Source organism: Thunnus albacares, chromosome 1 (assembly GCF_914725855.1).
Source record: "Thunnus albacares chromosome 1, fThuAlb1.1, whole genome shotgun sequence".
Classification (NCBI taxonomy): domain Eukaryota; kingdom Metazoa; phylum Chordata; class Actinopteri; order Scombriformes; family Scombridae; genus Thunnus; species Thunnus albacares.
The window spans coordinates 986,386-1,012,454 of record NC_058106.1 but is presented as its reverse complement, the minus strand read 5'-3'; the positions used below and the strand labels follow the sequence as shown (position 1 = coordinate 1,012,454).

Genomic DNA, 26,069 nt, shown 5'->3' with positions numbered 1-26,069 from the left:
TGATTTTTTTAATGGCTAATATAGCTTATAAATAATGTTCATGTCATAATGACACATATGTAATAATAACTCTGCTCTTGATCCACTCATGGAAAAGGGGAGAGGTGGCATTAAATAAATATTTCTCAGACTGATTTCAAAGATTAATGTTTGGATTGATTAGAGAACATTCTTTTTAACTAAGCTCAATTGTTACTGACACTTTGGTTCTTTAAAAAGGACTAGATGTCTTAATTTGCTTTTGGGAGAAATTTTCACCAACAGTAATAAAATTGTTTAATTAGATAGCATGTCTGAGCAACAAACCACAAACACCACTTCTGAAATTCAATATAATATCAAATGATCTTAGTTTTGTCATTTTCAATTCTGGGACATTTGGAACATTTAAATTATAAATACCAACCGCTTCAGATTCTCCACCTCACCAACTCCACTGCTGCTGCTGCTGCTGGGCTGCTGTTAGTCAACAATGCATACAGCCTGAAGTTGAGGGTTGCCAGATCATCAGGTCAAAAATCCCCCATATCCTGCTTTTTTACTCTTTATCATAATAGTGCACTTTTTTTGCAGAAAACACACAAGCCTTAACATTAGGTGGAGTGGCGAAATTGGTTGAGATCTGTAAACATGTTGGTAGGGACAATCCAGCAACACTTTGATATTGGTAGGGACATGTCCATCCTCAAATCTTTGCACATGGCTGATAGAATTGCATCATTGGAGCACAGTGTGCAGTCATCCTCTCCTCAAAACATATCACTGCCATGATCAGCACCTAATGGCATTTACCAGACAACTCATTGCTGATTCATTGATTTAGTTGTGCCCTTAGATTAATCTCTGCCAGAATTTGAGTTCAAATTTCAAAATTGGAATTAAGTCAGTTAAATTGATGGGCTTACTATATTATAGTCTTGTTCCAATGGAACATGCCTACTGGATTTTGGGTTTAGCTCTCCACTGAGAATTCCATTGTTGAAGCGCAACCTCCTTCTCCAATTCATTATATTATAGTCTTATTGCTGCATCTCAGAGGACATCTACATTATCCACAACTGCGGCCTACACTTGGGAACTTTTGTCCTTTGATTAGCATCAAATACGCTTTAGATTTCATTTTAGGGAATATATCTGCAAAGCAATTCTTAAATGTCTTATTAATTATAATTTGTAACACAGTCACCCACTGTTACAATAATTGAAATGTTGAATGACCAAAAATGCAATCATTTAGTCATTTACTTGTCTTTAAAACACTGTTTGTATAGTGAATGTCATTTATTTAGCACTCTAGTTGGATGTCTCGCTTATCTGGGGGCTAAAAGGTGAACCCTCTGTCTATCTTATCTGGCAGCTCCAAAAGTGAAAGAGAAAACATAAAACTGTGAATGGTATTTATCCAACACATCTTTTATTTCATGCTCCCATACTAAAAGCACTATCTGAATCATGTAGAAACAACCTCATGCACCACAGTCTCTTTTCTTTCATGAATTTTCAAAGTTGTCCAAAACTTTAAAAAGTCCCTCAGAAATGTAAAAGAAACAAAGAAAAATCATCAACCTGTTTGGTATGATTTGATTTCACTGTATTATTATCTTATATTTGTTTTATTTATACTATGTTGTCTTTCTGAGTATATGTTTAAAATGTTAAGATGTTGTTCCCTGTACTGGCTGGACTGTTTGAAACTTGCTTAGAAAAAAAATTAAGACTTCCGGTCAAAGCTAATTCCTATTGAAGAATGCACATATCAAAGTAAAAGCTTCACTGACAATGACAAAGTTTTATGACGACAATGACAATGTTACTGTGATGATTCAAGAGTATGTATCTATATGTAATATGTAACATCAACAGTATGATAAGCCTTTAGTTCCGGATGCCGATAAGTTGGCCTCCAGAGTGGACTTATTTTGAAGGCCTAAGAAGTACACATCCCGTCGAATCCTTGTTACTTCTCGGTTACTTGACGTAGCTTCTTGACCTATTTGTTGTAGTGCTGCTTCCGCGTGCATCACGTGGCTGAGGATGACGCGGAAACAATAGCATTATGGAGCAGCCCGGGAGCAGCAGACGCTCTGTGAGAGACATGACAGCGCGCTTTGACTGTCTCACAGATGCATACAGATGTTTTCTTAGCGGATCATGTCCCAGTGAACGTGCTGCAGATCTGGCGTGTGTGATATTTGCAGAGATGTGTGGACGGGTGGCCGGAGAGGACAGAGGGTATTACCATGACAAGAGTGTGGAGCTGACCTGCATCAGTTTGACTTTGGTGGAGAAGATTACCTCTAGCCTGACAGCTGAGAGCCTGACTCCAGAGGTTACGTCATACTGCGTGGAGATCCTGAGGGTGTTGTTTCAAGACATGGATCTCATGTCACAGCTAGTGAGTGCCTGAGTACAAACACAAACAAATGTTTTCTATAGTGACATCTAAAAATCTCACTATCCTCACAGGTTCATCAGTTCCAGGCTGAGGACCAGACCATCTCTCATCTGGCAGCAAAGAGTGTATCAACACATGTTTTATATGATCTCCACAAATCTGTGAGTACCCATGGCTGTAGTCTGGATTTTGATTGATTGTATTGGGACAGTTTACAGTTTTTTAACATAAAAGATGCACTGCACCGGAGTCAGCTCAAAGCTAATTTACATCTGCAGTCCCCCACAATCAAAACATACAACAGCACAACAACAAATAGTACAAAGGAAAAAACACAAAGAACATACCATACAAAATACAAAGCTACACACAAGAGCACATCCCATACACCCACAATGTCAATTAGAAATGAATAATGTAAACTTGTCAAATTAAAAGCAAGACTACCTGTGCTAATGAGAAGACCATAGATGAAGTTTAGACTCAGTGGTCACACAGCTGAATGGTCTTTAGTAGATTTAATTTGGCCTTGAAAGTATTGATTGAACTACAGTTCTTATCATCAGGTAGGGTATTCCACTGAGTTGTGGCTTTCACAGAAAAAGCTGACTGACCAGATGCAGTGTGACAAAATGGTATGGTACAATCTTGTATAGAGGATAATCTGGAGGATCTGATAGAATTTACTGAGCGAGTGTGCACAAAGTCACATAGTGAAGGAGGGGCCAGACCATTTAAAATTTTATAAATTAGGCACAAATTTGATAATAATCTAAAATTCTCAAAGCTCAGTAAATTGTATTTCTCCAGTACCCTACAGAGATGGAAACGCATTGGCTTTTTGTTGTTAGAGTTTTTAGAGTTTGTTTGTATAAGGACTCAAGAGGTTGTATGGCTGCATCTCCAGCCTGACTCCAACATGTGATGCAATAAGACATATGGGAAAGAATCATAGCATGCATAAATATCTTAGCTGCGTCAAAAGAGAGACAGTTTCTAATATGTCTAAAATGTGCTAACTTGTACTTTGATGCACGATATTGGATTTTTTGCCAATATCCGATATGCCGATATTTCCAACTCATTGTGGCCAATTGCCGATACCGATATATGCACATATTTTTTTCCAGCTGGCTGAGGAGACTCTCATGCATGCAAGCATAGATTGTACTAAGTATGATCAAGAAAGACAATATATGAAGGAAGAACTTAGGAAGACTGGAGTTCAGGAGCTCAGCGTTAAAACTTTAATGAACTTGCCAAGTGGATGGAGCAGTAGAGTTTTCTTTGAGTTTATTAGACAGACAGGATTAAATGTGTAGGATTTAATCTCTGGTTCACACTCCGGAGCAGAAGGTGGCGTTAATGCACCTAATACACTGGTTGCCAACTGCCGTTATAAATCAAAAAGATTTTTTTTTTCCCCAAACAGAGTGATACATCCTTCCCATCTGTGCAGCCGATCATAGCAGCTCCTCGACAGACTGTTTCTCACTGATATGGTGGTTCCCCTGCAGGCTCTACTTCACTCAAGCTGCCTGTCAGACCCGCTGCTTCTTCCCACTTAAACCTGAATAACAAACCGGGGCTCGGTGCTCCGGTTGGATCCACATAGAGAGCCAGGGCTAATGTTAGCTGAGAGGCTAGTGGAACGTTAGCTGTAGCACGACTGGACAGAAGCATAGCCAGCTAGCCTCCCAGCTAACGTAAGCCTCGGCTCTCTATGCGGATCCAACCGGAGCACCGAGCCCCAGTTTGTTATTCACGTTAAATGGGAAGAGGCAGCGGGTCTGACGGGCAGCTTGAGTGAAGTGGAGCCTGCTGCTGGGGCTGCTTCATTGAAATGTCGTAGAGGGCGCTATGGAGCCAGTTTGCATCATTGACTAAATATTATCATGTAAACGCTCGGGCCCTAATAATAATAATGATAATAATAATGATAATAATAATAATGATGATAATAATAATAATAATAATAATAATAATAATTAAAGCTGCAAGCAGCGATGATTGGGCCCTCGCGTCCTTGCATATGTCGGGGCGCGGCGCTGGTGAAGGGGTGCGGGCATGTAAATGTCCCCAGACATGGGCTGTTTTCAGACAGTGCAAGGGGAGATAAACGTCATTTCCTCATTCACCTATTCTGCCTGCTGCTGGATCTGCTGCATTGAAATGTCGTAGGGGGCGCTATGGAGCCAATTTGCATCACTGACTGAATATTATCATGTAGACGTGTTCAGGCCTGGACTGTTCTCAAATGTCAAGTTTCAGGCAGATCCGACCATGTTCACTAGAGTTACAGCAACTTCCTCTGTCATGGCGAAACATCAAAACTCAACGCCACACCACGGCCACACGCTTCAATGATAACTAAATCTTTTGATAACTTTTGATCACACACTAGTGTAGATGACACACACTGATTTTGAAGTCGTTACGATGAATTCTGTAGGAGGAGTTCGTTAAAATACAAGGTATGCGAAATGGCCAAAAAAATGCGAAAAATGACCACTTTTATCAAGATGGCCGACTTCCTGTAGGACTTACAATATGGCTCCAAGAGGCTTTTATTGTGCGTCTTGACATGATACATATGCCTTGTGAATTTCATTTTTCTACGTTAATCTGGAAGGCGGGGCTACAATTTTGAATTTTTCAAGGGGGCGCTGTTGAGCCATATTGCCATGCCTATGCAAATGACCTATCCAGGATTTTAACTGGTGTCACTCCAGACATGTGTGTCAAGTTTCATGACTGTATACCCATCCCTTGTCCCTAAAATACAGCATCGTATTTCATAGCGAAGGATGTGTCGCCATGGCAACGGCGTTTGGTCATGGGTCATGAACTGCTAATTGGAGCATCACCAAGGTCTTACATCTTAGCTGAGTCAATTTCAGGTGCATCAGCCAAATTTCCTACAATACAACAAAGAACGACGCATGATACTTCCTGTTGCCAGTAGGTGGTGCTATGACTGTCACTAAATATGGGCCTGACAATGTGTTCAGACCGGGACTCTTAACAAGCATATGAAATTTGGAAAAGGTCAGACCATGTGGAGTCAAGTTATAAGGCTTTGAAATTTCATGGCGAGACATCGAAATTCGCCGCGTCGTCATGGCAACACCTTTCGACGAAAAGTCACCAACTTCATAATATACCATCTCCAAGGTCTTTAGGCTATTCTGAGTAAATTTGAGGTGGATCCCATCACCGTGCGACCCACAGAGCGTCAAAGTGTAAAACATGTAACTTCCTGTTGCCAGTAGGTGGCGCTATGACTTAGATCCAACATTGACACAGGAATGTGTTCAGAAGGGGACTCTTTCCAAGCACAAAAGGTTTGGGTCTCTTAGGATCCTGCATGCCGGAGTTATGGCCGTTTGAATTTTCACGGCGAAGGATCGAAATTCTCCGCCCGACCACACCCCTTCGGCAATGTCGAAAACTCACCGTTTTGATAACTTTTCAAACGGCAAAATTGGCCTGAAAATCGCAACTTTGAACCAAAATGGCCAACTTCCTGTTGGATTTAGGGTATGGCTCCAAGAGAGTTTTTGGTGCGTCTGGTCATGATATATATGCACACCACTCGCTTTTCTTAATTTTCTAGGTGGCGCTGTCGAGCCATTTTTCCCCGCATTTTTTATGAGACCCATAAAATCTGCGATTTTCACTAGAACTGACGTGCACGCCAATTTTGGTGAGTTTTGGTACACGTTTGTAGAAGTTCGCGCTGGTCAGCGCTTGGGCCCTAATAATAAGAAAGAAACAAACACATGAAAAACAACAGGGTCTTCGCCCTTTGGGCTCAGGCCCTAATAATTCCTTCGGATACAACAGGGCTTTGCGCTGGTCAGTGCTCGGGCCCTAATAATAATAATTCCTTTGGATACAAGAGGGCTTCGCGCTGGTCAGCGCTCGGGCCCTAATTAAAGCTGCAAGCAATGATGATCGGGCCCTCGCGTCCTTGCGTATGTCGGGGCACAGCACTGGTGAAGGTCTTCTGTCACGGGCATGTAGATGTCCCCAGACCTGGGCTGTTTTCAGACATTGCAAGGGGAGATTAATGTCACTTCCTCAATCACCTATTCTGCCCGCTGCTGGGCCTGCTCCATTGAAATGTCGTGGGGGGCACTATGGAGCCAATTTGCATCACTGACTGAATATTATCATGTAGACGTGTTCAAGCCTGGACTGTTTTCAAATGTCAAGTTTCAGGCAGATCCGACCATGTACACTAAAGTTATAGCAATTTCTTCTAACATAGCGAAACATCAAAACCTACTCAAATTAAAGTTGAGACATTGCACTTTAATGTATTATCTGCTAAAGCACAGAGCCGAAGGAACAAAAGCGTGCAACCATCCAAATTCTTAGGTTGTGTACATACCATAACATCACTCATAGCCCATTTATTGTTTTTACATGAAGTAAACAACACAATTTCAGTAAGAGCAGCTTAAAACTGTCCTACTGATGTGGACATGCACTAGGTCAAAAGATGAAATGATTCAGATGTAGGGCTGGGAGGGTTTACCGCAGTATATAAAAATCTGGAATTGAGTTGATCCGCATTGATAAGCAGTGATTATTTGTCCAATACCAGCGTCATATACTGTAGTAGCACACTGACATACTGCACTATATTCTAACATTGTACAATATACTGTATACTTTCATTTTTTAGGGTACAGTCAGTCCTGTGTGGCAGCAGAAATGTGTGCAGCTATTTCACAGGTCATCCCCCTGCACTGAACTGGATGCCTGTCTGTGGTCACTGATTGAAGTCTTAAAAAGACTTCTTAAGGGAGCTCATCAAGGTAAAACCTTTTCGTTTTGCACATTTACACTATGAGAAGAATCTGTCCTTTCATTTACCTTACATCTGTGTGACAGTCATACTCTGCCCACATCAAGCTTGTTGGTCTTAGCTGAGCATCACGTTTATCATCTAACAGCAGCTCAGATATTCTCTGCTTTTGTTTCCGGGATCGATGACCATCATGCTGTGCAACACAGTCCTGCATTGCTATCTACCAGAACTATGACATAACCATCACTGAGCAGCTCCAAACATTTGTTACAGGAAGAATGTTGAAAATACAAACTATAGCCAGGCCAATACAGATAGTGATATTGAAATTTTAAAAATAACGATGATGGTAGATCATCATTATTTTTAGATGACCGATATTTATTTTTTTATATTAACACCTAGCAAAAATACAGTAAGTTTGGACAAAGATCTTTTAAATTAGTTTTTAAGGAAATTGTGACTAAGATATGTGGTGGGGGGGCATTTAGCAACTTTTCAGTGCTCTATGGTGGACAAACAATGATTTCAAACTAATATTTGGCATTTCTGCACTGCAGCTTCTTGTTATTTATTGGCATATGTTTCAGCACCAGTGCTGCCACTAGAAGCCTGAAGATATAGAAGAGGCTGAAATTTCCTACCATCCAGTGATTCATATTTTCAATATTCTTCATGCACCAAATTTTTGGAGCTGCTCAGTCTATGAAATGTCTAAGTGTTAGGATGCAGCAATGCAGGATGTTTTTACTATTAATCAGTTAATTGTTAAATCTTCAAAATTTCTTTTTTTGTGAGACCAACTGTCCAAAACTCAAAGACATTCCATTTTCAACAGGCCTTTTTATCCACAGCAGACAGTCAAAATGACTTGTCATAGTAGGAAAAGCACAGATGTGAGACATGCGCAATACCACAACCCTGAAACCAAAGCAAACAAATGAAGTCAGCCATCATTACTTTTATTATTTACACCTGTGCTTTTCCTACTGTGACATGTCAGAATGTCCTCTATGAAAATAAAGAAAATCATCACATTACAGAAGCTGCTACCAGAGGCATTTTGCTTCATTAATGGAAATCCTGCACACTGTCGATGACTTGTACTCACTTTATTAACAGCATTTTGGTCCTCAGACCTTCATCAGGCAACTTTCCTCATGAATCTGGCAGGGATCGACAATGTGCAGGATTTTTTGGTCCTTTCATACTCAGAGTTTATTATATTATATCCCACATCCAGTACCTACCAATAGGATTTATTGGAGTGCAAGAACTTTGTAGTTATTCATTAATGAAAGATTAATCAATTACTAAAATTATGTGTAAGCTAGAGAGGGCAACCCATACACCAGGTTGCTTGCAGTATGACTCTTGTCTTGTTGTGTATAATCTCTCATAAAAAATGCATGTTCTTTCTTCCAGAGAGATCAGAGATTCTTGAGAAACTTCTGTCAGCCTTTGACTCCAGCCTGAGTGCTCTATGCTCTAAGTTTCTTCCTGTAGAGAGAAAGGCGGTAACACAGCGTTCAGTGGATCTGACCAGCAGCACTCACCGGGGAACAACGTTCTACCTTCTCTTGGAGCTACTGGAGGTGCTGACTGCATCCAGTTTTATATGTGGAACTGGAGTCTGTCTGAAGAGTCAGAGACTAACATATATTCACTCCTCAGCACTCCTGACAACAGTCAGCAGCTCCTCAGAACATTTTGTCAAAAAGCGAGTACTGCTGCTTCTGAAGAGAGCTGTGCTTCAGAAGGCTGGAGAGGATTGGGCTTTAGGAGAAATGCTGTCCACTGGGCTGAAACATGAGTACTTCAGCTCTGATATGAGTATACTGGCTCAGAGTGTGTTACAAGCAGTGGCTGCTGATTGGTTACTGAGTGTTCAAGCGGAGTCTGTTTCTTTCTTTGGGGGGACCAGTCTTTGCCAAGGAGGTGAAGGTCAGAAACCAGACTGTGTGATGCTGAGAGCTGTCAGCTTGCTTCTTCTCAAGTCCCTTGAGCTTCACATCCAAACAGCTGCTGGAACAGGTGAGAATCCATCACACAATGACAACACAGGGACACACAGACAGTGTATCCAAAGGTCTGTGTCAAGATTCTTATGTAATGCTATTTTTTTCATTACAAATAATAATATCAGCTTAAGGTTGTGCAAAACCTGATTAGCCATGTTATCCCAGCATGATTTGACAATGTTCCAAAGAGCTTCTTGTGGTGTCACAGAATGCTTGGCTTTCTCAGGCCCTGTTGACACCTGGCATTAACATGCATCTTCACATGCATCCTGAGTGACCACTTCTTATCGGATCTCACTTCCCTGCTCTACATGCAAATAAACACTTACATCATTACTGTTTGCAAAGACCAAATACATTCGTTATTAACCAGCAGAAGGATCGGGGGTCTGTGTACCTTCTGTCCAAAGCTGTGTTCAACTTGTTTGATAACAGGATAAACAAATATACAATGCATTGTGCCCCTTCACGAAAATCAAATTCCCGTCCTATTGATTTGCTCTAGCACTGCATCAGAATATAGACACATATACAGAGTTATATGCAGCCATCCCCCCTCAGCTGCCTCCATTAAGGGACGCTGTGCGATTTACGCACAAGACATAGCAGCGTAACTTCATAGATTATTTAAATCTCTGACACGCTGACAGGATCGGCCAGGATTTAATGTTAATTAACGTTCTGTGTGTTTCTACACATTGAAAAGGTCAGCTGTTACTCACAGTCTGGTTCATACAGTGAAACTGTTTAGAGTAAAGCTGCTGTCCTCCTGATAAATCCTGAGCTCATTATGTCCTGCAGCGCCGCAAAACTAAAAACTGTAGACATCAACTTGACAGGACAGAGGAAACTATCTAGCAACGTTCAACTTCTGAAATATTTTTTTTTTAGACAGACCAGTGAAAAACAAGTTATTTGCTGGATTTGGTTTAATTTCTAATCCCATTGTCAATTTGAAGAGGAAAACCAGTTAGGAGAACGGGAAAAACAGGAGGTGGATTATGTTTTTTTCACATGAAAAACAAAATAATGCATTTGTTTATTCTGTTATCAAACTGGTTGTTGCCCAGTCTGCCGGAAAATAGAGGATGTCAGTTGAATAGGTGGTCCTTCAATGTGACCCAGGACGCATTGCGTTTACACTGCTAAAAGAATGTGGCCACATGCGGCCCAGACTGCCTCCGAATGTGGTCTGAGTGATCAGATCTCTATACGTACTTAGAGCTGTCCACTTGTGATCGGATCACCCGAGACAGATGTTAATACCAGGTGTAAACAGGGCCTCAGTCTCTTTCTTAGTGCCCCCATAAATGTTCAGTGGGGTTGAGGTCAGTGTGACTGTGGAGGAAAGTGCATGACAATCAGGACTTCTTTGTCTTCTTTAGTCTTCAATAGTTTTTGCAAAGCTTTTAGGTACGTTTGGGGGTCATTATCTTGCTGCAATATGAATCCCTCCCCACAAAGCTGCAAACCAGAGGGTACAGCATGTCTCTAAAGAATGGAGTGGTACTTCTTCTGGGTCAGGGTGGAGTCAATTCAGTGCAGGTGTCCCACTCCAGAGTAGGTAAAACACCCTCAGACTTGAATATTCCCACCACCATGTTTCACTGTGGGTTTGATACACTGCAGTATCATTCTGTCTCCTGTTCATCTCTTTACATACACCCTTCTGTTACTGCCATAAATCTCAAACCTGGATTCATCAGTAAACAGGACTTTCTTCTAGTTATCCACTGTGGAATGCTGGTATTTCTTAGCCCACCCCAAGCATTTGGCCTTGTTTCCTCTCCCAAGAAGTGGTTTAGAAGCTGCTACTTGCTACTTGAAGCTGCTGCTTGCTACTTTTAGTGACTGGAGGCTTGCGTTGTTTATTTAGCAAATTCTGTATGTGTGATGAAGTTGCTTTTCTATCTGTCAGGGAATTAAGCAACTTTTTGATCCTCTGATGGTGTGGTCACATTTGGTCTGCCTGATCCTGCTTTGGATACAACTGTTCAAGTTTCCACAAAGCGTTTTAGAATTCCATGCACTGCCCCCTTAGAAACCTTTAGTCTAGCCATGATTTGACGCTGACAAAGCCCCTCTTTGCTTAGAATAACAATTTGACCTACGACACTTTAACTTAGTTCTGATGCCATGTTTCCCACTATCACAATTCTACTTAGTAAGCACTGATTTATTGGAAGAAGGCACAGGTGAACACTGGCTGCAAGTTGAGTTACTTGAACTACTCTGATGAGTAGATCAAATCCACCTGAGTGTCATCTGAAGGCATGCCTCAATGGAAGGGATACAACTAAAGGAAATCTGACCTTTTGTAGAAAGGAGTTAAGTTGGTCATTGCCACAACTTTGCTTATATTTGATTGCTGCCTAGAAAGAGTGCAGTATCTTAAATATTTCTTCTTCATTTTAAATTGTCATAACTTCATATGTTTTTAAATGTTTCTTAATCCTCAAAAGTAAAGATTTTTTTTTTTTAATTTAAAAAGTTTTCTCTCATCTTTATAAAATAACTCTTAGTTGGACTACTACAGTGCTGCTCCAAACCAAGAAAGAATTAGGTTATGAACTCAAACTCTGTTATTTGGGTTAGGTTGTCTAGTAGTATAGTGGGTAAGAAAACTGACTCTTTCAAATTTATTTGCATTGCCCTTTACTGTAAATTTGATTTTTTTCAAGCTTCAACTGAAACATAATCTCTCTAAGCCATCTTGTATGGGATGGTGGCACCAATCTCCTCCAATTGAGGAGGATACAACATCGAGCTAACAGAGTAGCAAGGTAACCACATTACCCATTTCGGTCGGCCACACCTTGTTCTCAGGCCCCAATCCAATAAATGTTGCTATGGGATTCAAAGACATGACCAAAACATGTGCAACCAGTCAAGAATTGAAGCCCACTGTTCCTCTGCAGAAGACAGGTCTAGATCTTGATCCCAAATTGTCCCTCGGTTGTTCTGAGATTGCAGGTTGATAGCTTTGATAACATCATAACTCCAGGAGATGACACCCTTGAGACTACCATTAAATCCTAAAAGAGTATCTAAAGGGGTACTAGTGGGTTGCTCTGGGAAAGCATTGTTGCCTTTTTGTACAAAGTGCCTAATCTGTAGGTACTGAAAAAATGAGAGCGCAGCACTGCATACTTTTCTGACAATTGCTCAAATGATGCAAATCCCGTTTACATATAAATCCTTAACAGCTTTAATGCTGTTCCCATGCCAGGCCTGAAAGGCCAGGTCAGACATAGAGGGAGAGAAGAGATGATTTGCAAGAACAGGAGCCTGAAGTGAAGTGTTCTGCAATCTGAAATGTTTGCGAAACTGTACCTAGATCTTTAATGTGTGGGCAACTTAGAGGTAAAGGGGTAGAGATCAAGGAGGGGAGTTTCAATTTAAAAGATTCCAATTTTACCCAAACTGGAGCCTCGGCACCACCACTGACCCATATTATAATGTTTTTGATATTGTTAGCCCAATAGTAGTGAAGAAAGTGAGGCATGGCCTTACCTCCCACCTTTTTTGGCCGTAAAAATGATTTACAAATATGGGGGGTCTTCCCGTCCCATTTGAGGCCAATGAGGATTTGGTCCAGTGATTAAAATGTTTTTTAGGAATCAAAATCAGAACACTTTGGAACAAATAAAGAAATCTAGGAAGAATATTCATCTTAATCAGGTTGATCCAGCCAGTTAATGATATATTTGTAAGGATTATTATTATTCATCCAAAACAAATACATTTTTAAGGCCCTAAACGTGCATGAAAAGTTGTTAAACTTTGCACATACATCAGAAGTGGTGAAAATTTTGATATTTTATAGGTCCTGAACATGGGCGTGGGAAAATGGCTCAACAGCGCCCCCTAAACTGTATCCCCTGTGGCATGTTTCACCAACATGCACAGAAATCGGTACACACATGTATCATGCCCAGACGCATAAAAAAGTCAGTTGGAGCAAAACCGTAAACCCAACAGGAAGTCGGCCATTTTGAATTAAATTACCATTTTTGGCTTTGTATTTTAACAAACTGCTCCTACAGATTTCATCAGATTGACTTCAAAATTTTTGTGTTTCATCTAGACTAGTTTGTGATCAAAAGTTATTAAAATCATGAGTTTTCATAAAACTGCCATAAAACTGGAAGTCCTTATAACTCCATTGTACATTGTCCAATCTGCCCCAAATTTATCATGCTTCATGAGGGTCCCATCCTGAATACATCTATCTGTCAATATTGAGACATACTCATAGCGCCACCTACTGGCGACAGGAAGTTACATGTTCTGTACTTTTATGAGCTGTACCAAGCAGGATGAACAAATCCATCTGAAATTAGGTCAGACAAGCCTTAAGTTTCTGATGATTTCATATTGTGAAAATGGTGAGTTTTCACTGGACACCTTTGCCGTGATGGCGCGGCAAATTTCAGTGTTTCGCCATTAACAAACAAATTGTTATAACTTGACTCTGCATGATCAGATCGTTTTCAAATTTCCCATGCTTGATAAGGGTCCCAGTCTGAAGACAAGGACAGGTTCATATTGAGTCTTAGTCATAGCACCACCTACTGGCAACAGGAAGTCTTAAATGCCACTCTTTTGCTAACTACTCCTTGCAGGTTAGTCAGAAACACATACAATTTGGTCAGCCAAGGTGTAAGACCTCGATGATGATAACTACTGAAGCTTTTGAGTTTTTGTCAAAAGCCGTTGCCATGGCAACACACAAAGTATGAAGCTGTTTTTATGGTGCTAGACATGCTTGAAAACTCACAAAATGTGGCACACACATGACAGGTCTTAAAGTCTGTAATAGTGGATAGGTGGCGGGCATGGATGTGGCAGAATGGCTCAACAGCACCCCCTACAATATTTCAGTGAAGCAGCCCCTGCGCCAGGTTAAACCTACACGTATGAAAATCATGTGCGAGGACGCACAAAAAAGTCTCTTGGACCCATAGCTTAAACCCCACAGGAAGTTGGCCATTTCAAATGTAGTGGTCAATTTTGGCGATTTTGCATGCCTTGTATTTTAGCGAACTTCTCCTACAGACTTCATCATAACGACTTCAAAATCAGTGTGTGTCATCTAGACTAGATTGTGGTCAAAAATTATCAAAATCTTGAGTTTTCGCGAAACGCTCTCGCCATGGCCACACGGTAAACTTTGACGTTTCGCCATTAAGCAGGAAGTTGCTGTAGCTTGAATGTACATTGTCCAACCTGCACCAAATTTCTCATGCTTGATAAGAATCCTGTCCTGAAAACATCTACATGTCAATATTGAGTCATAGTCATAGCACCACTTACTGGCAAGAGGAAGTCAGCCTTATATGACAAACATCATCTGATTCACATGAAATTTTCAAGGTTTGGTCTACGGTTGACATACAGCAACATGATGTTTACTTAATAGGTGTTGATATTTAAATCCATCATGCAATGTTTGATAAGAGGCTGGTCCTTAACATATATTCCTGCCTACAAAAAAAGCCCTACGACTTTGCAGTGCCCAGACGTGCGGAAGGGTGTGAGGGCCCACTTTAATTAGGGCCCTAGCACCTAGCAGTGTGAAGGTCCTATTGTAATTCAAGTAATTAGGGCCTGAGCCCCAAAGGGGCCTATTGTATTTTGTGTGTTTGTTTCTTTCTTCTTCTTCTTCTACTTATTCTTTCTTTATTATTACGTGACTTCAGCCCTTAATTTGACCCCCTAAACATGCTCAAAAACTCACCAAATTTGGCATGCACATCAGGTCTGGTGAAAAATTTGATAAAATGTAAAAATTATCCCCCAAAGTGCCAAAATGTGCTCTATAGCGCCACCTATGTATCTAATATGGCTGCCACGGCCCAGAGGAATGTTGTAGAGAGATTGAACCAAAACTAAATTATTCGTCTCATCAAGACCTACAAATCATACGCTGACACCCCTGACCTAAATCCAACAGGAAGTCCGCAGTTCACCCATGAAAGTATGACTTTGTGCCAATTTTGGACCTTGAATAAATGCTATCTCCTCCTAGGGCATTAATGGTATCGGCTTCAAACTTTAATACATGACTTATCACACTGTGCTGAACAAAAATGATTAAAAACTTTGTAATAACTTGAACGGTTTAAATCTAGTAAGCCCTGAAAGTTGAAGTGCGACATTACACCTTACAATGTAAACCAATGGGGAGGCAATCTCTGGGCAAGGACTTTGTGCCAAACTGGGGTGTCTGACGTCTAAACTATAAGTCCAACCACTTTCAAACCTGTATCAATGGATTCATGACAAAAATTCCCACAAAAAAATGTGATTTTTAATGTAAGATTTGGCCAAAGTTATGGGATTTATGAGGATATTTCACAAGAAGAGTACTCTGAAATCCTTCTCTCCAGCTGAGAGGGAGAGAGAGAGAGAATGGGGGTGGGGGGGTGGGTAAAGTAAGACCTGTCAGCCCAGGTCTGAAAACATCTACATGCCTGTGACAGAAGCCCTTGGACTGCACCACACTCCAGTTACTTAGTGTTTCTACACATCTGACAGCAGTGTTCAATCCTCACACTCCAGTTACTTAATGTTTCTACACATCTGACAGCGGTGTTCAATCCTTACTTTTTTTTTCAAGGAGTACATGTGCTCCTAAATGAAAAAAATTAGGAGCACGCATATAACTTTAGGAGCACACTGAAAAATGTTCAAGTAACAGTTTCTTACAGAAAACAATTCATTACATATTTACAATTTATCACATACATATTTAAACTCTGTGTGTGTGTGTGTGTGTGTGTGTGTGTGTGTGTGTGTGTGTAAATCACAATTTATGTTGTTTTTAGGGGTGCTCGATTATGGCAAAAATCATAACCATGATTATCTTGTTCAATATTGGATCACACTTATTTAACACAATTACTTTTTGACTTTCATTTTTGTCAATTGCCGATGTTGATATATGCACATATTTTTTCCCACTTGGCTGAGGAGACTATTACACATGCAATCATATATTGTACTAATGATCAAGAAAGACTATAGCCTATATGAGGTAAGAACTTTAATGCTGAGCTACTGAACTGAACTGAACTGAGGAGAGCTTTGGAAAGATGTCCTCACTACTCCAGTCTTCCTAAGTTCTTCCTTCATATATTGTCTTTCCTGATCATAGTATAATCTATGCTTGAATGCATAATAAAAGCCTCCTCAGCCAGCTGGTAAAAATATGTGCATATATTGGCATCGGCAATCGGCCACAATGAGTTGGAAATATCAGCATATTGGATATCGGCAAAAATCCAATGTCGTGCATCCATAGTTAAAAGTCTTTACATTCCTAAAAATAGACTTGATGAAAATTAGGAAATTAATTTGTTTTACACACAAACTCATTAAGGGTTTTCAATTTACTAATTGAAATTCAAGTGAATGGTCACAAAACTTGCATGATTTTTATGACACAGGTGTGAGCAAGGCAGTCATGTCTCACCCTGCAGAAAATTCTCATCCTCACATTGTTGAGATTTGATGTTTCACCATGACAGAGGAAGTTGCTATAACTTCTTTGTAAATGCTCCAGTCTGCACCAAACCTTACATGTTTGATAAGACTCCCGGCCTGAACACGTGTACATGACAATATTCCATCAGTGATGCAAACTGGCTGAATAGCACCCCCTACGAAATTTCAGTAAAGCAGCCCCAACAGCGGGCAAAATAGTGGACAAAGGAAGTGATGTTTATCACCATCTTGCACTGTCTGAAAACAGCCTGGGTCTGAAGACATCTACATGCCCATCACAGAAGCCCTTGGATTGCACCATGGCCCGACGTGCACAAGGGCGTGAAGGCCCATTCAACGCTGCTTGCAGCTTTAATTGTAAATGCTCCAGTCTGCACCAAACTTTACATGTTTGATTAGACTCCCAGCCTGAACACGTGTACATGACAGTATTCCATCAGTGACGCAAACTGGCTGAATAGCACCCCCAACGAAATTTCAGTAAAGCAACCCCAGCAGCAGGCAAAATAGTGGACAAAGGAAGTGATGTTTATCTCCTTCTTGCACTGTCTGAAAAACAGCCCGGGTATGAAGACATCTACATGCCCATCACAGAAACCCTTCGATTGCACCGTGGCCTGACAGCTTACAGCTTTAATTTTGTCTTGTGTTGCAAATCTAGCACACCCCTTTCCTTTACAACGGTGCACTTTTGCTCCTCACTAAACGCCTCTGACAGCTGTTGAGTGTCTCTGTCCACAGAACCAGCCATCTGTTCGCAACAGCTGCTGACCAGGAGCCGGCTAATCTGCCTTCACCAGGCTGACTGACAGCTGAAGTTTACTGAACCAAAATAGTTTGCATGTCGGCTCCACAGAGAGAGAAATCAACAGTGTTTGTACTTATTGATTAATTTGTTTTATTTCCTTGTCCACTGTAGCGAGTGATTCTGCCTGTAGTTAAGCTAACCGGTGCTTCCTCCACAGTCTCCACTTTACTCAGCTGCCCGACAGACCTGCTGCTTCTTCCCACTTTAACCTGAATAACAAACCAGGACTCGGTAATCCAGCTGGATCCAAACATAGAGTCAGGGCTAGCTGGAGGCTAGCAGAACGTTAGCTGCAGCATGACCGGAGGGAAGCACAGCCAGTTAGCCTCCGCTAGCCTCCCAGATAACGTTAGCCCCGGCTCTCCGTTTGGATACAACCGGAGCACCGAGCCCTGGTTTGTTATTCGGGTTAAAGTGGGAAGAAGCAGCGGGTCTGTCGGGCAGCTGAGTGAAGTGGAGCCTACGGAGGAAATACCGGGACCGTCAGGATGTAATAGTCCGTGGAGGTGCTGTGGTGTTCGGCTGCACAGATAGGAAACCTCTCGGCTGACAGGATGTACCACTCTGTCTCAAAAAAAAAAAAAAATACTTCTTCTTCTTTTTGGTTTATGATAGTGATTGGCAACCAGCGTATTAGGTGCATTACCACCACCCTCTGCCTCAGACTGTGGACCAAAGATTAAATCCTTCACATTAGTCCTGTCTATCTAATAAACTCAGAGAAAACTACTGCTTCACCCACTTGGCAGGTTCATTAAAGTTTTAATACTGAGCTCCTGAACTCCAGTCATCCTAAGTTCCTCCCTCAGATATTGTCTTTCTTGATCATTAGTACAGTCTATGATTGCATGTGTAATAATCTCTTCAGCCACGTGGAAAAAAAATATGTGCATATATCGGCATTGGCAATTGGCAAAAATGAGAGTCAAAAACCAATTGTGTTAAATAATTGTGATCTCAATGTTGACCAAAATAATCGTGATTATTATTTTTGCCATAATCGAGCAGCCCTAACATCAGGGAAGTGTAATTCAAAGGACAGAGGGCTGTGATCAGAAACTACTATGCTATGATAGGTGGGAGGACTCGAAGAAGGTATAAATTTTACATCTAAAATGAAGTAGTCAATGCTAGAGAAAGTGTGGTGAACAGGTGAGAAGAAAGAAAAGGCCTGACCTGTAGGGAAATGTAAATGCTGTGGTTCTATCATTCCATATTATCCAATGAAATTAATAACAGCTGTGGCCATTTTAGTTAGGGGTCCAGGTTAGGATGAAGACCTATTGAGTTTGGGGCAGAGAACACAGTTGAAGTCACCCCCAATAACCAGGTGATGATTATTAATATCGGGGATAAGAGAAAAAAAGGAATTAATAAAAGCACAATCATCCGAGTTGGGAGCATATACACTTGAAAGGATAATCCGCTTATTGCAAAGCTATCCTGTGACAATAATAAATCTGCCAGGAATTATTTTGTGTCACTTTCAAAAGAAATACTTTTGTGTGTAAAAATAGCTGTACCCCTAGAATCAAACTTGGGATTACTTTCCCTACCCAGCTCCTCTGAATTCTTAAAACATCTGCCCTGCGAAAGTGTGTCTCTTGAAGGAAAGCAATTCCTACCCCCAGTGCCAGCACTTTGTTCCTCTTCACAGGGTGATATAAATATTTCACATTCCATGAAATAAAATGGACCTTTCTACTGCTGTTCCTAACCATACTAATGGTTGTACATTGCATTGTAAAATACAGGGCAGGATGCCAAGGTGTAGAATGCTATGCAGTACAAAGAGAGTGTGAAAGTGTATGATATGTTAAAGTGGATGTGTGTAATTGACAGGGATAAAATGACAAAAAGGAAACCTGAAAAAAAGAGATACAAACAATACAAAAAGAAACAAAAAATAACAGAGAGATCAAGATGATGCTCACCCACCCCAACAAAGAATATCCAGCTTGGTTTGTAGTTTAGTGTTCTCTGCCTGCAGAGCTGTGTGAGACATTTCAAGCTCTGTGACTCTCCCGCCCATGTCCGTCAGAGAGGTTCTGATGTCCACATTTTTTTTGACATGCGCAGAGACAGTAGCTCGAAGGGTTGATACAGGGGAGCGTAACTCTGCTAGTATTTTATCCCACTGTCGCCACGTCCACTTTGATACTCCTTCAATACCAGTGTCAGCTCCAAGCTAGCAGTGCCCGTTTTTAGCCTGCTAGTACACAGTTCAGATAGTGAGGCCTGGTTGGGCTTGTTGGTGTTTTTAACCCTGCTGCTTTTGGTGGACATGATTACAGGACAGAGAATGACAGTGACAGTAATAGTACTTTTAGTTATATATTAACTAAAGAAAAAAGTGTTTTAGAGGAATAAATTGTGCAAAAGATGAGGAGAGCTTTGGAAAGATGTCCTCACTGTGCCATGACCCTGGAGGTCTTCCTGTACTGTATAATATTTAATGCTGCATTGAGTGTAAATGGTTTGATGCTTGAAAGGAATGAGTTGAAAGTGACAAGATGCTTTGATTAAAGCTGCATTAATTTATGTTCTAGGAACAAGCTGTGAACACAACATTGACATATTATCACCTTTTTAAAGTTATTACATTGAACAGTTGCCTATTTTCACATCCAGCATTCACAGAGCAACATTATCATTAATATGTGTTCAATCTCCATAAGCTCTGTTTTGGTCTCCACCAACTCCTGAGAAAAGTATTTGTCTTCTTAGCTGCTAAATGTTCACCAGCTAGTTCCTAACTGTGTCTATCTGCTGTTTGGTGCTGAGCAGGTAGTGTACAGTGGATTTATCAGAGCTTTTTCACTGAGAACAGCTGCTGCTGCTGCTGGAAACCACTTGGATGAGAGACATGAGACTGCAACAAAACATTAAAGTTGCAGGCCGTAAAACCAAAACAATAGGCTGAAAGATGCTAAAAAGCTCTTAAGAACTGAGGGGAACTGCAGAGTTGATGTTAATCCTCTGTGGATTTGTCACTATAACTGACCTCTTACACATTACACACACTAAAAATATTGAGTAGTGCAGTTTAAAGTTTTCTCTATATTTTGTTAATACTCAGCATGAGTGAGAGCAACACTGAGCATGACATATTAAAAACAATGGTTAGGATGTAGCAGAGACATCCTGACTTTGGCTGATATAAAGCAGCCATACAAGTTTGTCTTTTCAGTCCTCCGAAAAATCTCCAGTATCCCAATCATACTTCTGACTTGGATGTTGGTGTGAACAGTACTTACGAGTCAGAAACTTGTAATCATGTTAGCTCAAGTGAAATGAATGCAGCATGAGACCTTCCTTTCCTAGTAAATGTCCACATGGAGGCTAGTAAATTTAATTTTAAATGCAAAATCTGTGGACTACTGCTTTTTAATAAGATACATACAGTATATGATGAATGTTTATCACGACTTATACTGTGGTGGTTTGTGGCAGTAGTGTAGAGTTCAGGCCTCAGAGGGTCAGCTGAAAATAGTTTGAATCTGAGAACTCATGAAAAACCTTTCTGTAGCTTCTTTTACTTTAGTTGAGTATTTATGCCTGCATTTCTGTCCTGTTTTGATGATAGCACGAGGTATGCATTTTCAAAGGGACTCTGGACAGACAGTGCTCCAACGCCACATTACAGCACCAGTATCTTTATGGGCCAGTAAGTAGGAAGAGGAATTGAATTCAGTAGTACATTGGAAGCAGCTGTGGTCCAGATTTTCTGGACACCCTCTTTTGCAACATTTCTAAAGCAGGGGGCATTCTTCTCACATGTACATGGAAAGCATACACTAATATACCTTTTCTATCCTGTTCCAGCAGGACTGCAAAGTGTCACAGAGGGTTATGGGTATCTACAGACTCTGTTGGCCTTCCTGAGAAGGTGCAGCGTCCAGATGACAGAGGTCATTCACTGCTGCTGCTGGGTCAGTCTGCTGTTTGGAGAACAGGACGATGACATGATGGAAGCAGCCAAAGCTTTCCTCTCCATATTCCTCCATCACAGGTACAACAGATACACAGTGCAAATAGTGTACTTTCTTTCTTTTTTTTTGAATTTACAGGACATACAAACAGAGTTAATTGGAAAAAGTGGTTTACTGATGTGGGTGTCAGAGTGTAAGGCTGTGGCCATTTCCCGAAGCTGTGCGTACCAACGCAGACCCATTATACCAAACTCAAAAAGAATTAGTATGAAATATTTGTTTTTTGAATGTGTTGTCAACACAGAATCAAAATGACACTGTTTCAGCAAAGCTCCATTTACATAATCAGCAGTATGAGCTATGCTCACTACGAGGTGAGGCAAATTGCAGCAGAAGTGTAAGTCAGCAACATATGGCAGGTAGGAGGAAAGCACCAGAAAATAAAAAAATAAAAACTCCCTCTGAGAAGAAGACAGGTGAGATCCAATGATCAGCAAGGGCTTGGGAGCCTGAAACCTTATCTCGCAAATATAACAGAGAATGAGCTTTTTATCTGTCACAAGTCACTTTGAGATTACATCATGGAGTGCTGTCATCTCATTGGTTGTCCATTGAAAGGTCACCAACAAACAAAGTAAAAGCTGAAACACAATTAACTACACAAAAGTATTACAACCTAGAGCACAAGGCAGATTTGAGATGAGTTAGGCCTGAACAGTCAATCAGTGGAGAATTGCAATGCAACACAAAACATCTGCTAACAAGTGGAGGACGAGGATTCTTTAAGTAACAATTAAGTAGACTAATGTTGAGCCCTGATAGTCTGGTTATCAGATAGATCAATGAATGAATGAAATGTCTTAATTGTCTAATCTTTTCATTACCTCTCACCATATAAGCATTTAGTATGTCTGTACCTGTGAGGATAATGTGAATAATTGATGAATGTTTTGAATGTTTTTGTGATATGAATGAGGTTGAGTTGGATAGAGTCTTGCGTTACATTTCTATGTAACATCATGCCCCCTTTCAGACATGCACCCCTTTATGTTAATCTGATGGCAATTTAACATGTCTGTCTCATGTCTGAATAAGTACACTGGTCACTTATATGTAAGTCACAATGGCAATCTTATGAGGTCTGAAAGGCTGCAGCAGCACAAGGAAGTCATGCAGATATATGTGTCTCGTTCCATCTTCTAACATTACTTTTTTTTATATATAAATCATCATATCTTCTACACAAAATCAGTTGAATAAACGAGGAAACTAGGGCTGTAGTCAACCAAAGAAAATCTTGGTCGACTGAGATCGTACATAATCTTAAATTAATCGATTAGTCGTGGGGGGGTGGGAGGGGGACGGTGGATGTAACGGGACAGAGTGCACAGTGAACTCAGCAGCCACACATTTCTTTGTTCTTTATTTCTCTGTTTAGTGCCCTCAGGTTAGGCTAACCCATTGCTTTAACTTTGGAGCTAACCTCCTTCACTTTTCCAGCACTTGGGGAAACGATAGACATGACTTTTTAGCATTTATTAACTGACACACTGTAGCCTGTACTGTACATTTACTGCCAGACTGACAACTTACTACTAACCTTTTCCTCTGCTCCATTTGCATCCATCGTCACTTCTCTGCCGCTCACTCTTTCCCACTCAATACGCAAATACACTACGCAATGTCGTATTCCTTAACGGAGGTACTCTATTAATAATTTCCCAGGCAACACAGAGGTTGATTCACGTACCGGAACAGCGCTGCACAGAGACTCCCAAACACTATTGATTTTCGAATGAATGGATATTTGGTGATATTTTTGGCATTAAAAAATATTTTCTTGGCCTGGTGGGAGTTCTTGGGAGTTCTTATTGTGATAAATATAGGAGAAACACTGATTCAGTAAACATTCACTACGTTCAGTAAACGTTCAGTACAGTTAGACCCAGCAGCAGTCTCCATTATGTTGGGCGAGTTCAAAGTTGTGAAAACAATGGGGGTGTTTTGAATACACCCCCATTTTCACAGGTAATTTGTTGGTCTGTCCCTCCCGCCGCGGGAAATAATGGATTAATCCTGGAAAGCTATTGATGTTTTCTCCTTCTGAAAGTAATATGGAGATTATTCGACAAATGAGAATTCATTTGGACGAGAGCATATCAACCAACTAATCGACTAGTCAACCAGCAGACTACAGCTCTAGAGGAAACATTGTGAAAGAGCCTGTAGGTTATGCAAGCTTTCTAGCTAGGTTTCCATCCAAATGTAACGCAAATTTTAACCGAATTTCCAGACACTCAGCAAAAGAAAATTCTAATTAATGTGCATTTCCATCCACTGCTGTTATGTGAATATTAGTAGTTGGTTCATCAAGATAAACAGCTGGTGGAGCTAATTCTCCAGTCAGGGGCCATTAAACCATTGCAGTAGAATAGAATACAATGAGATGATGTGATTAAAATAGCAGCAATCAAAGCTCAAACAAACAAGTGAATAACGATTTAGGAAACATGATGGAAATATGGCATTTCTGTTTGTTTCTTGTGTTACTTTGAGGAGCACACAAATTGAAAATGCAAATAAAAACATTTGGACGGAAACACACCTTCTGTCTCTCACACCAGGTACCAAATATCGCATGTGCATTGTCTCTTTCCATAAATGTCCTGTAATGTGTGAATAAAGCCACAAGGAACATTAACATGTCTGGATGTAATATGTCTGAATGACAGAAAGCATCACTTTAACAGCTTGATGAACCTAGCAATGCTACCTACTCCATGTCTCATAAGGACTTCTTGTCATGGCCAGGTAAAAAACATTTGTTTTAGGTCAAGAGGATGCTGTAAGCACTGAGCCTTCTAGCTATATCAACTTTTCAACAAGAAATGGAAGTAGGCCTCACCTGAACCCTGGCTAGCTCGACTAGATTTCCACCATTTGCTCCCCGCAGTGTCACTCACTTGGCTCTGTGGTGAGCTTCAAAGAGTGTCACTTTCCACCTGGATTGTCTCACATTTCTATAAACTAAAAGTTTATAGAAGGCATTTAATAAAAGGTCAGCAGAAAAGGATCTGGCAAACATTACTAACATCATGTTTGAGGCAAATTTTTACTCAGACCAAACACTATGACAGGTGAGTTCACTGATTACCACAACTAAACCAGTGAAGATGAGAAGAGGAACTAGTCAATGACATCATCTGCTGCAGTCTGAGTGCATAAGTGTAGTGTTAGCAGACTGAGCTGACTATGAACTTCTTGCCTCTCCTTGCAGAGTTTGTTCTGGATTGGATGACTTTGCTGTGCTGGAAGCAGCCTGTGCCTCTGGCTGCAACCCTCACTGCCACTTCCTGCTTCTGCTCCAGAGCATCTCCTTTGACCATAGCATCCTCCTCGACTTCCTCATTTCCACGGAAACCTGCTTTCTGGAATACTTTGTGCGGTACCTTAAGTACCTCAGGACTGACTGGCAGGGCTTCACTGTCACATGTCAAAGAGTGTCACTGACTGCTTCTTGTGGTGCTGCTGTGTCTGGGCTGACATTTGAATGGAAGACAGGAACCAGGTCTTGCCAAAATCAAGTGGAATCCGGCTTTTGTTTCCAGCCCACAACTCTTATACCACCAGTGGAAGGGTTCAATTCAGCCCCAGGGCCTCGCCTTGTAGAGTATGACAGTTCTGATGAGTCTGATCCTGATAACATGGAGGTTTCAGAAGATTCACAGGAAACCTGGAAGAGACACATGGGACCAGAGGTGTCTCTATGTGAGCAAAGTGGATTTAGTGACTGGGAAGTCAAACAGGATACATGTAGTCCACCGATATCTATCAGTCAGACAGAGCATGTGTCATCTGACTCAACAGAATTACGGAGTGACCCTATCTCATCAATGGAAAGAAGACCTGGAGGGTCACCACTGCCAGTGGGACAAAGTAAACATTCAGGACAGGTGTCCTGTGAAACATTAGCCAGAGCAATGTTCTGTCTGTCAGAGCTCAGAGAGGTGGTGACCAGGCTGCAGACAAAGAAACTCTTCCCATACAACCCATCCTCTCTCCTAAAGCTCTTAGCACAACTAGAGAAATATTCCCAACACTCACATCAAGTCACAAGTCAATAAATGATACATACACAGTATATTATGTGTGTTTTATTCTCACTTGTGAGTTGGTGTCGTAGCTACATCAAAACTGGTCATAGGGCAGGTGGTTCGGGTTTGTGTATATGTGTTGAGCTCAAATGATACTTTCAGTGGCCATGCAGCTGCAAATCTCCATGTGATGTAAATTTTATTATCTGCTTTTATCTGCAAACATGCAGACCTCCACATGCATGCCAAAATTTATGACTGCATGGACTGTACACTTGGTTCGCACATTCACAAGCACTCGAAGCAGTATAAACTGCATGCACGGCTGATATCCACAGCCATGTCTGCACTGGGGATTGTATTGATACACATGGGGAAAATGGTCAAAAGAAAGCAATCACACAACTAGAAATGCATTTCCTGCGGAAAATGTGTGTGAATGCTGAAAACTGGAATAAATCGCAAAGCATTGCTGAAAATACTAAACACTC

General features: G+C 40.9%; 1 protein-coding gene across 3 annotated transcripts; it reads left to right on the top strand.

Annotated features, from left to right (window-relative positions):
- The first annotated feature begins 1,983 nt into the window (after nt 1-1,983).
- lins1 (lines homolog 1) lies at nt 1,984-25,625 on the top strand. 3 transcript variants are annotated; one of them, XM_044334492.1, is made up of 7 exons: nt 1,984-2,395; nt 2,467-2,556; nt 7,089-7,221; nt 8,640-9,248; nt 21,139-21,219; nt 21,378-21,564; nt 24,762-25,625. In XM_044334492.1, the coding sequence occupies exons 1-7, from the start codon at nt 2,057-2,059 to the stop codon at nt 25,606-25,608; spliced, it is 2,286 nt and encodes a 761-aa protein (XP_044190427.1). In that variant the 5' UTR covers nt 1,984-2,056; the 3' UTR covers nt 25,609-25,625. The 3 variants fall into 3 exon arrangements, with proteins under 3 accessions (XP_044190427.1, XP_044191918.1, XP_044191111.1); XM_044335983.1 differs by lacking the exon at nt 21,139-21,219 and having other exon boundaries at nt 1,985-2,395; nt 21,381-21,564; XM_044335176.1 differs by lacking the exon at nt 21,139-21,219 and having other exon boundaries at nt 1,986-2,395.
- The last annotated feature ends 444 nt before the right edge of the window (nt 25,626-26,069 follow it).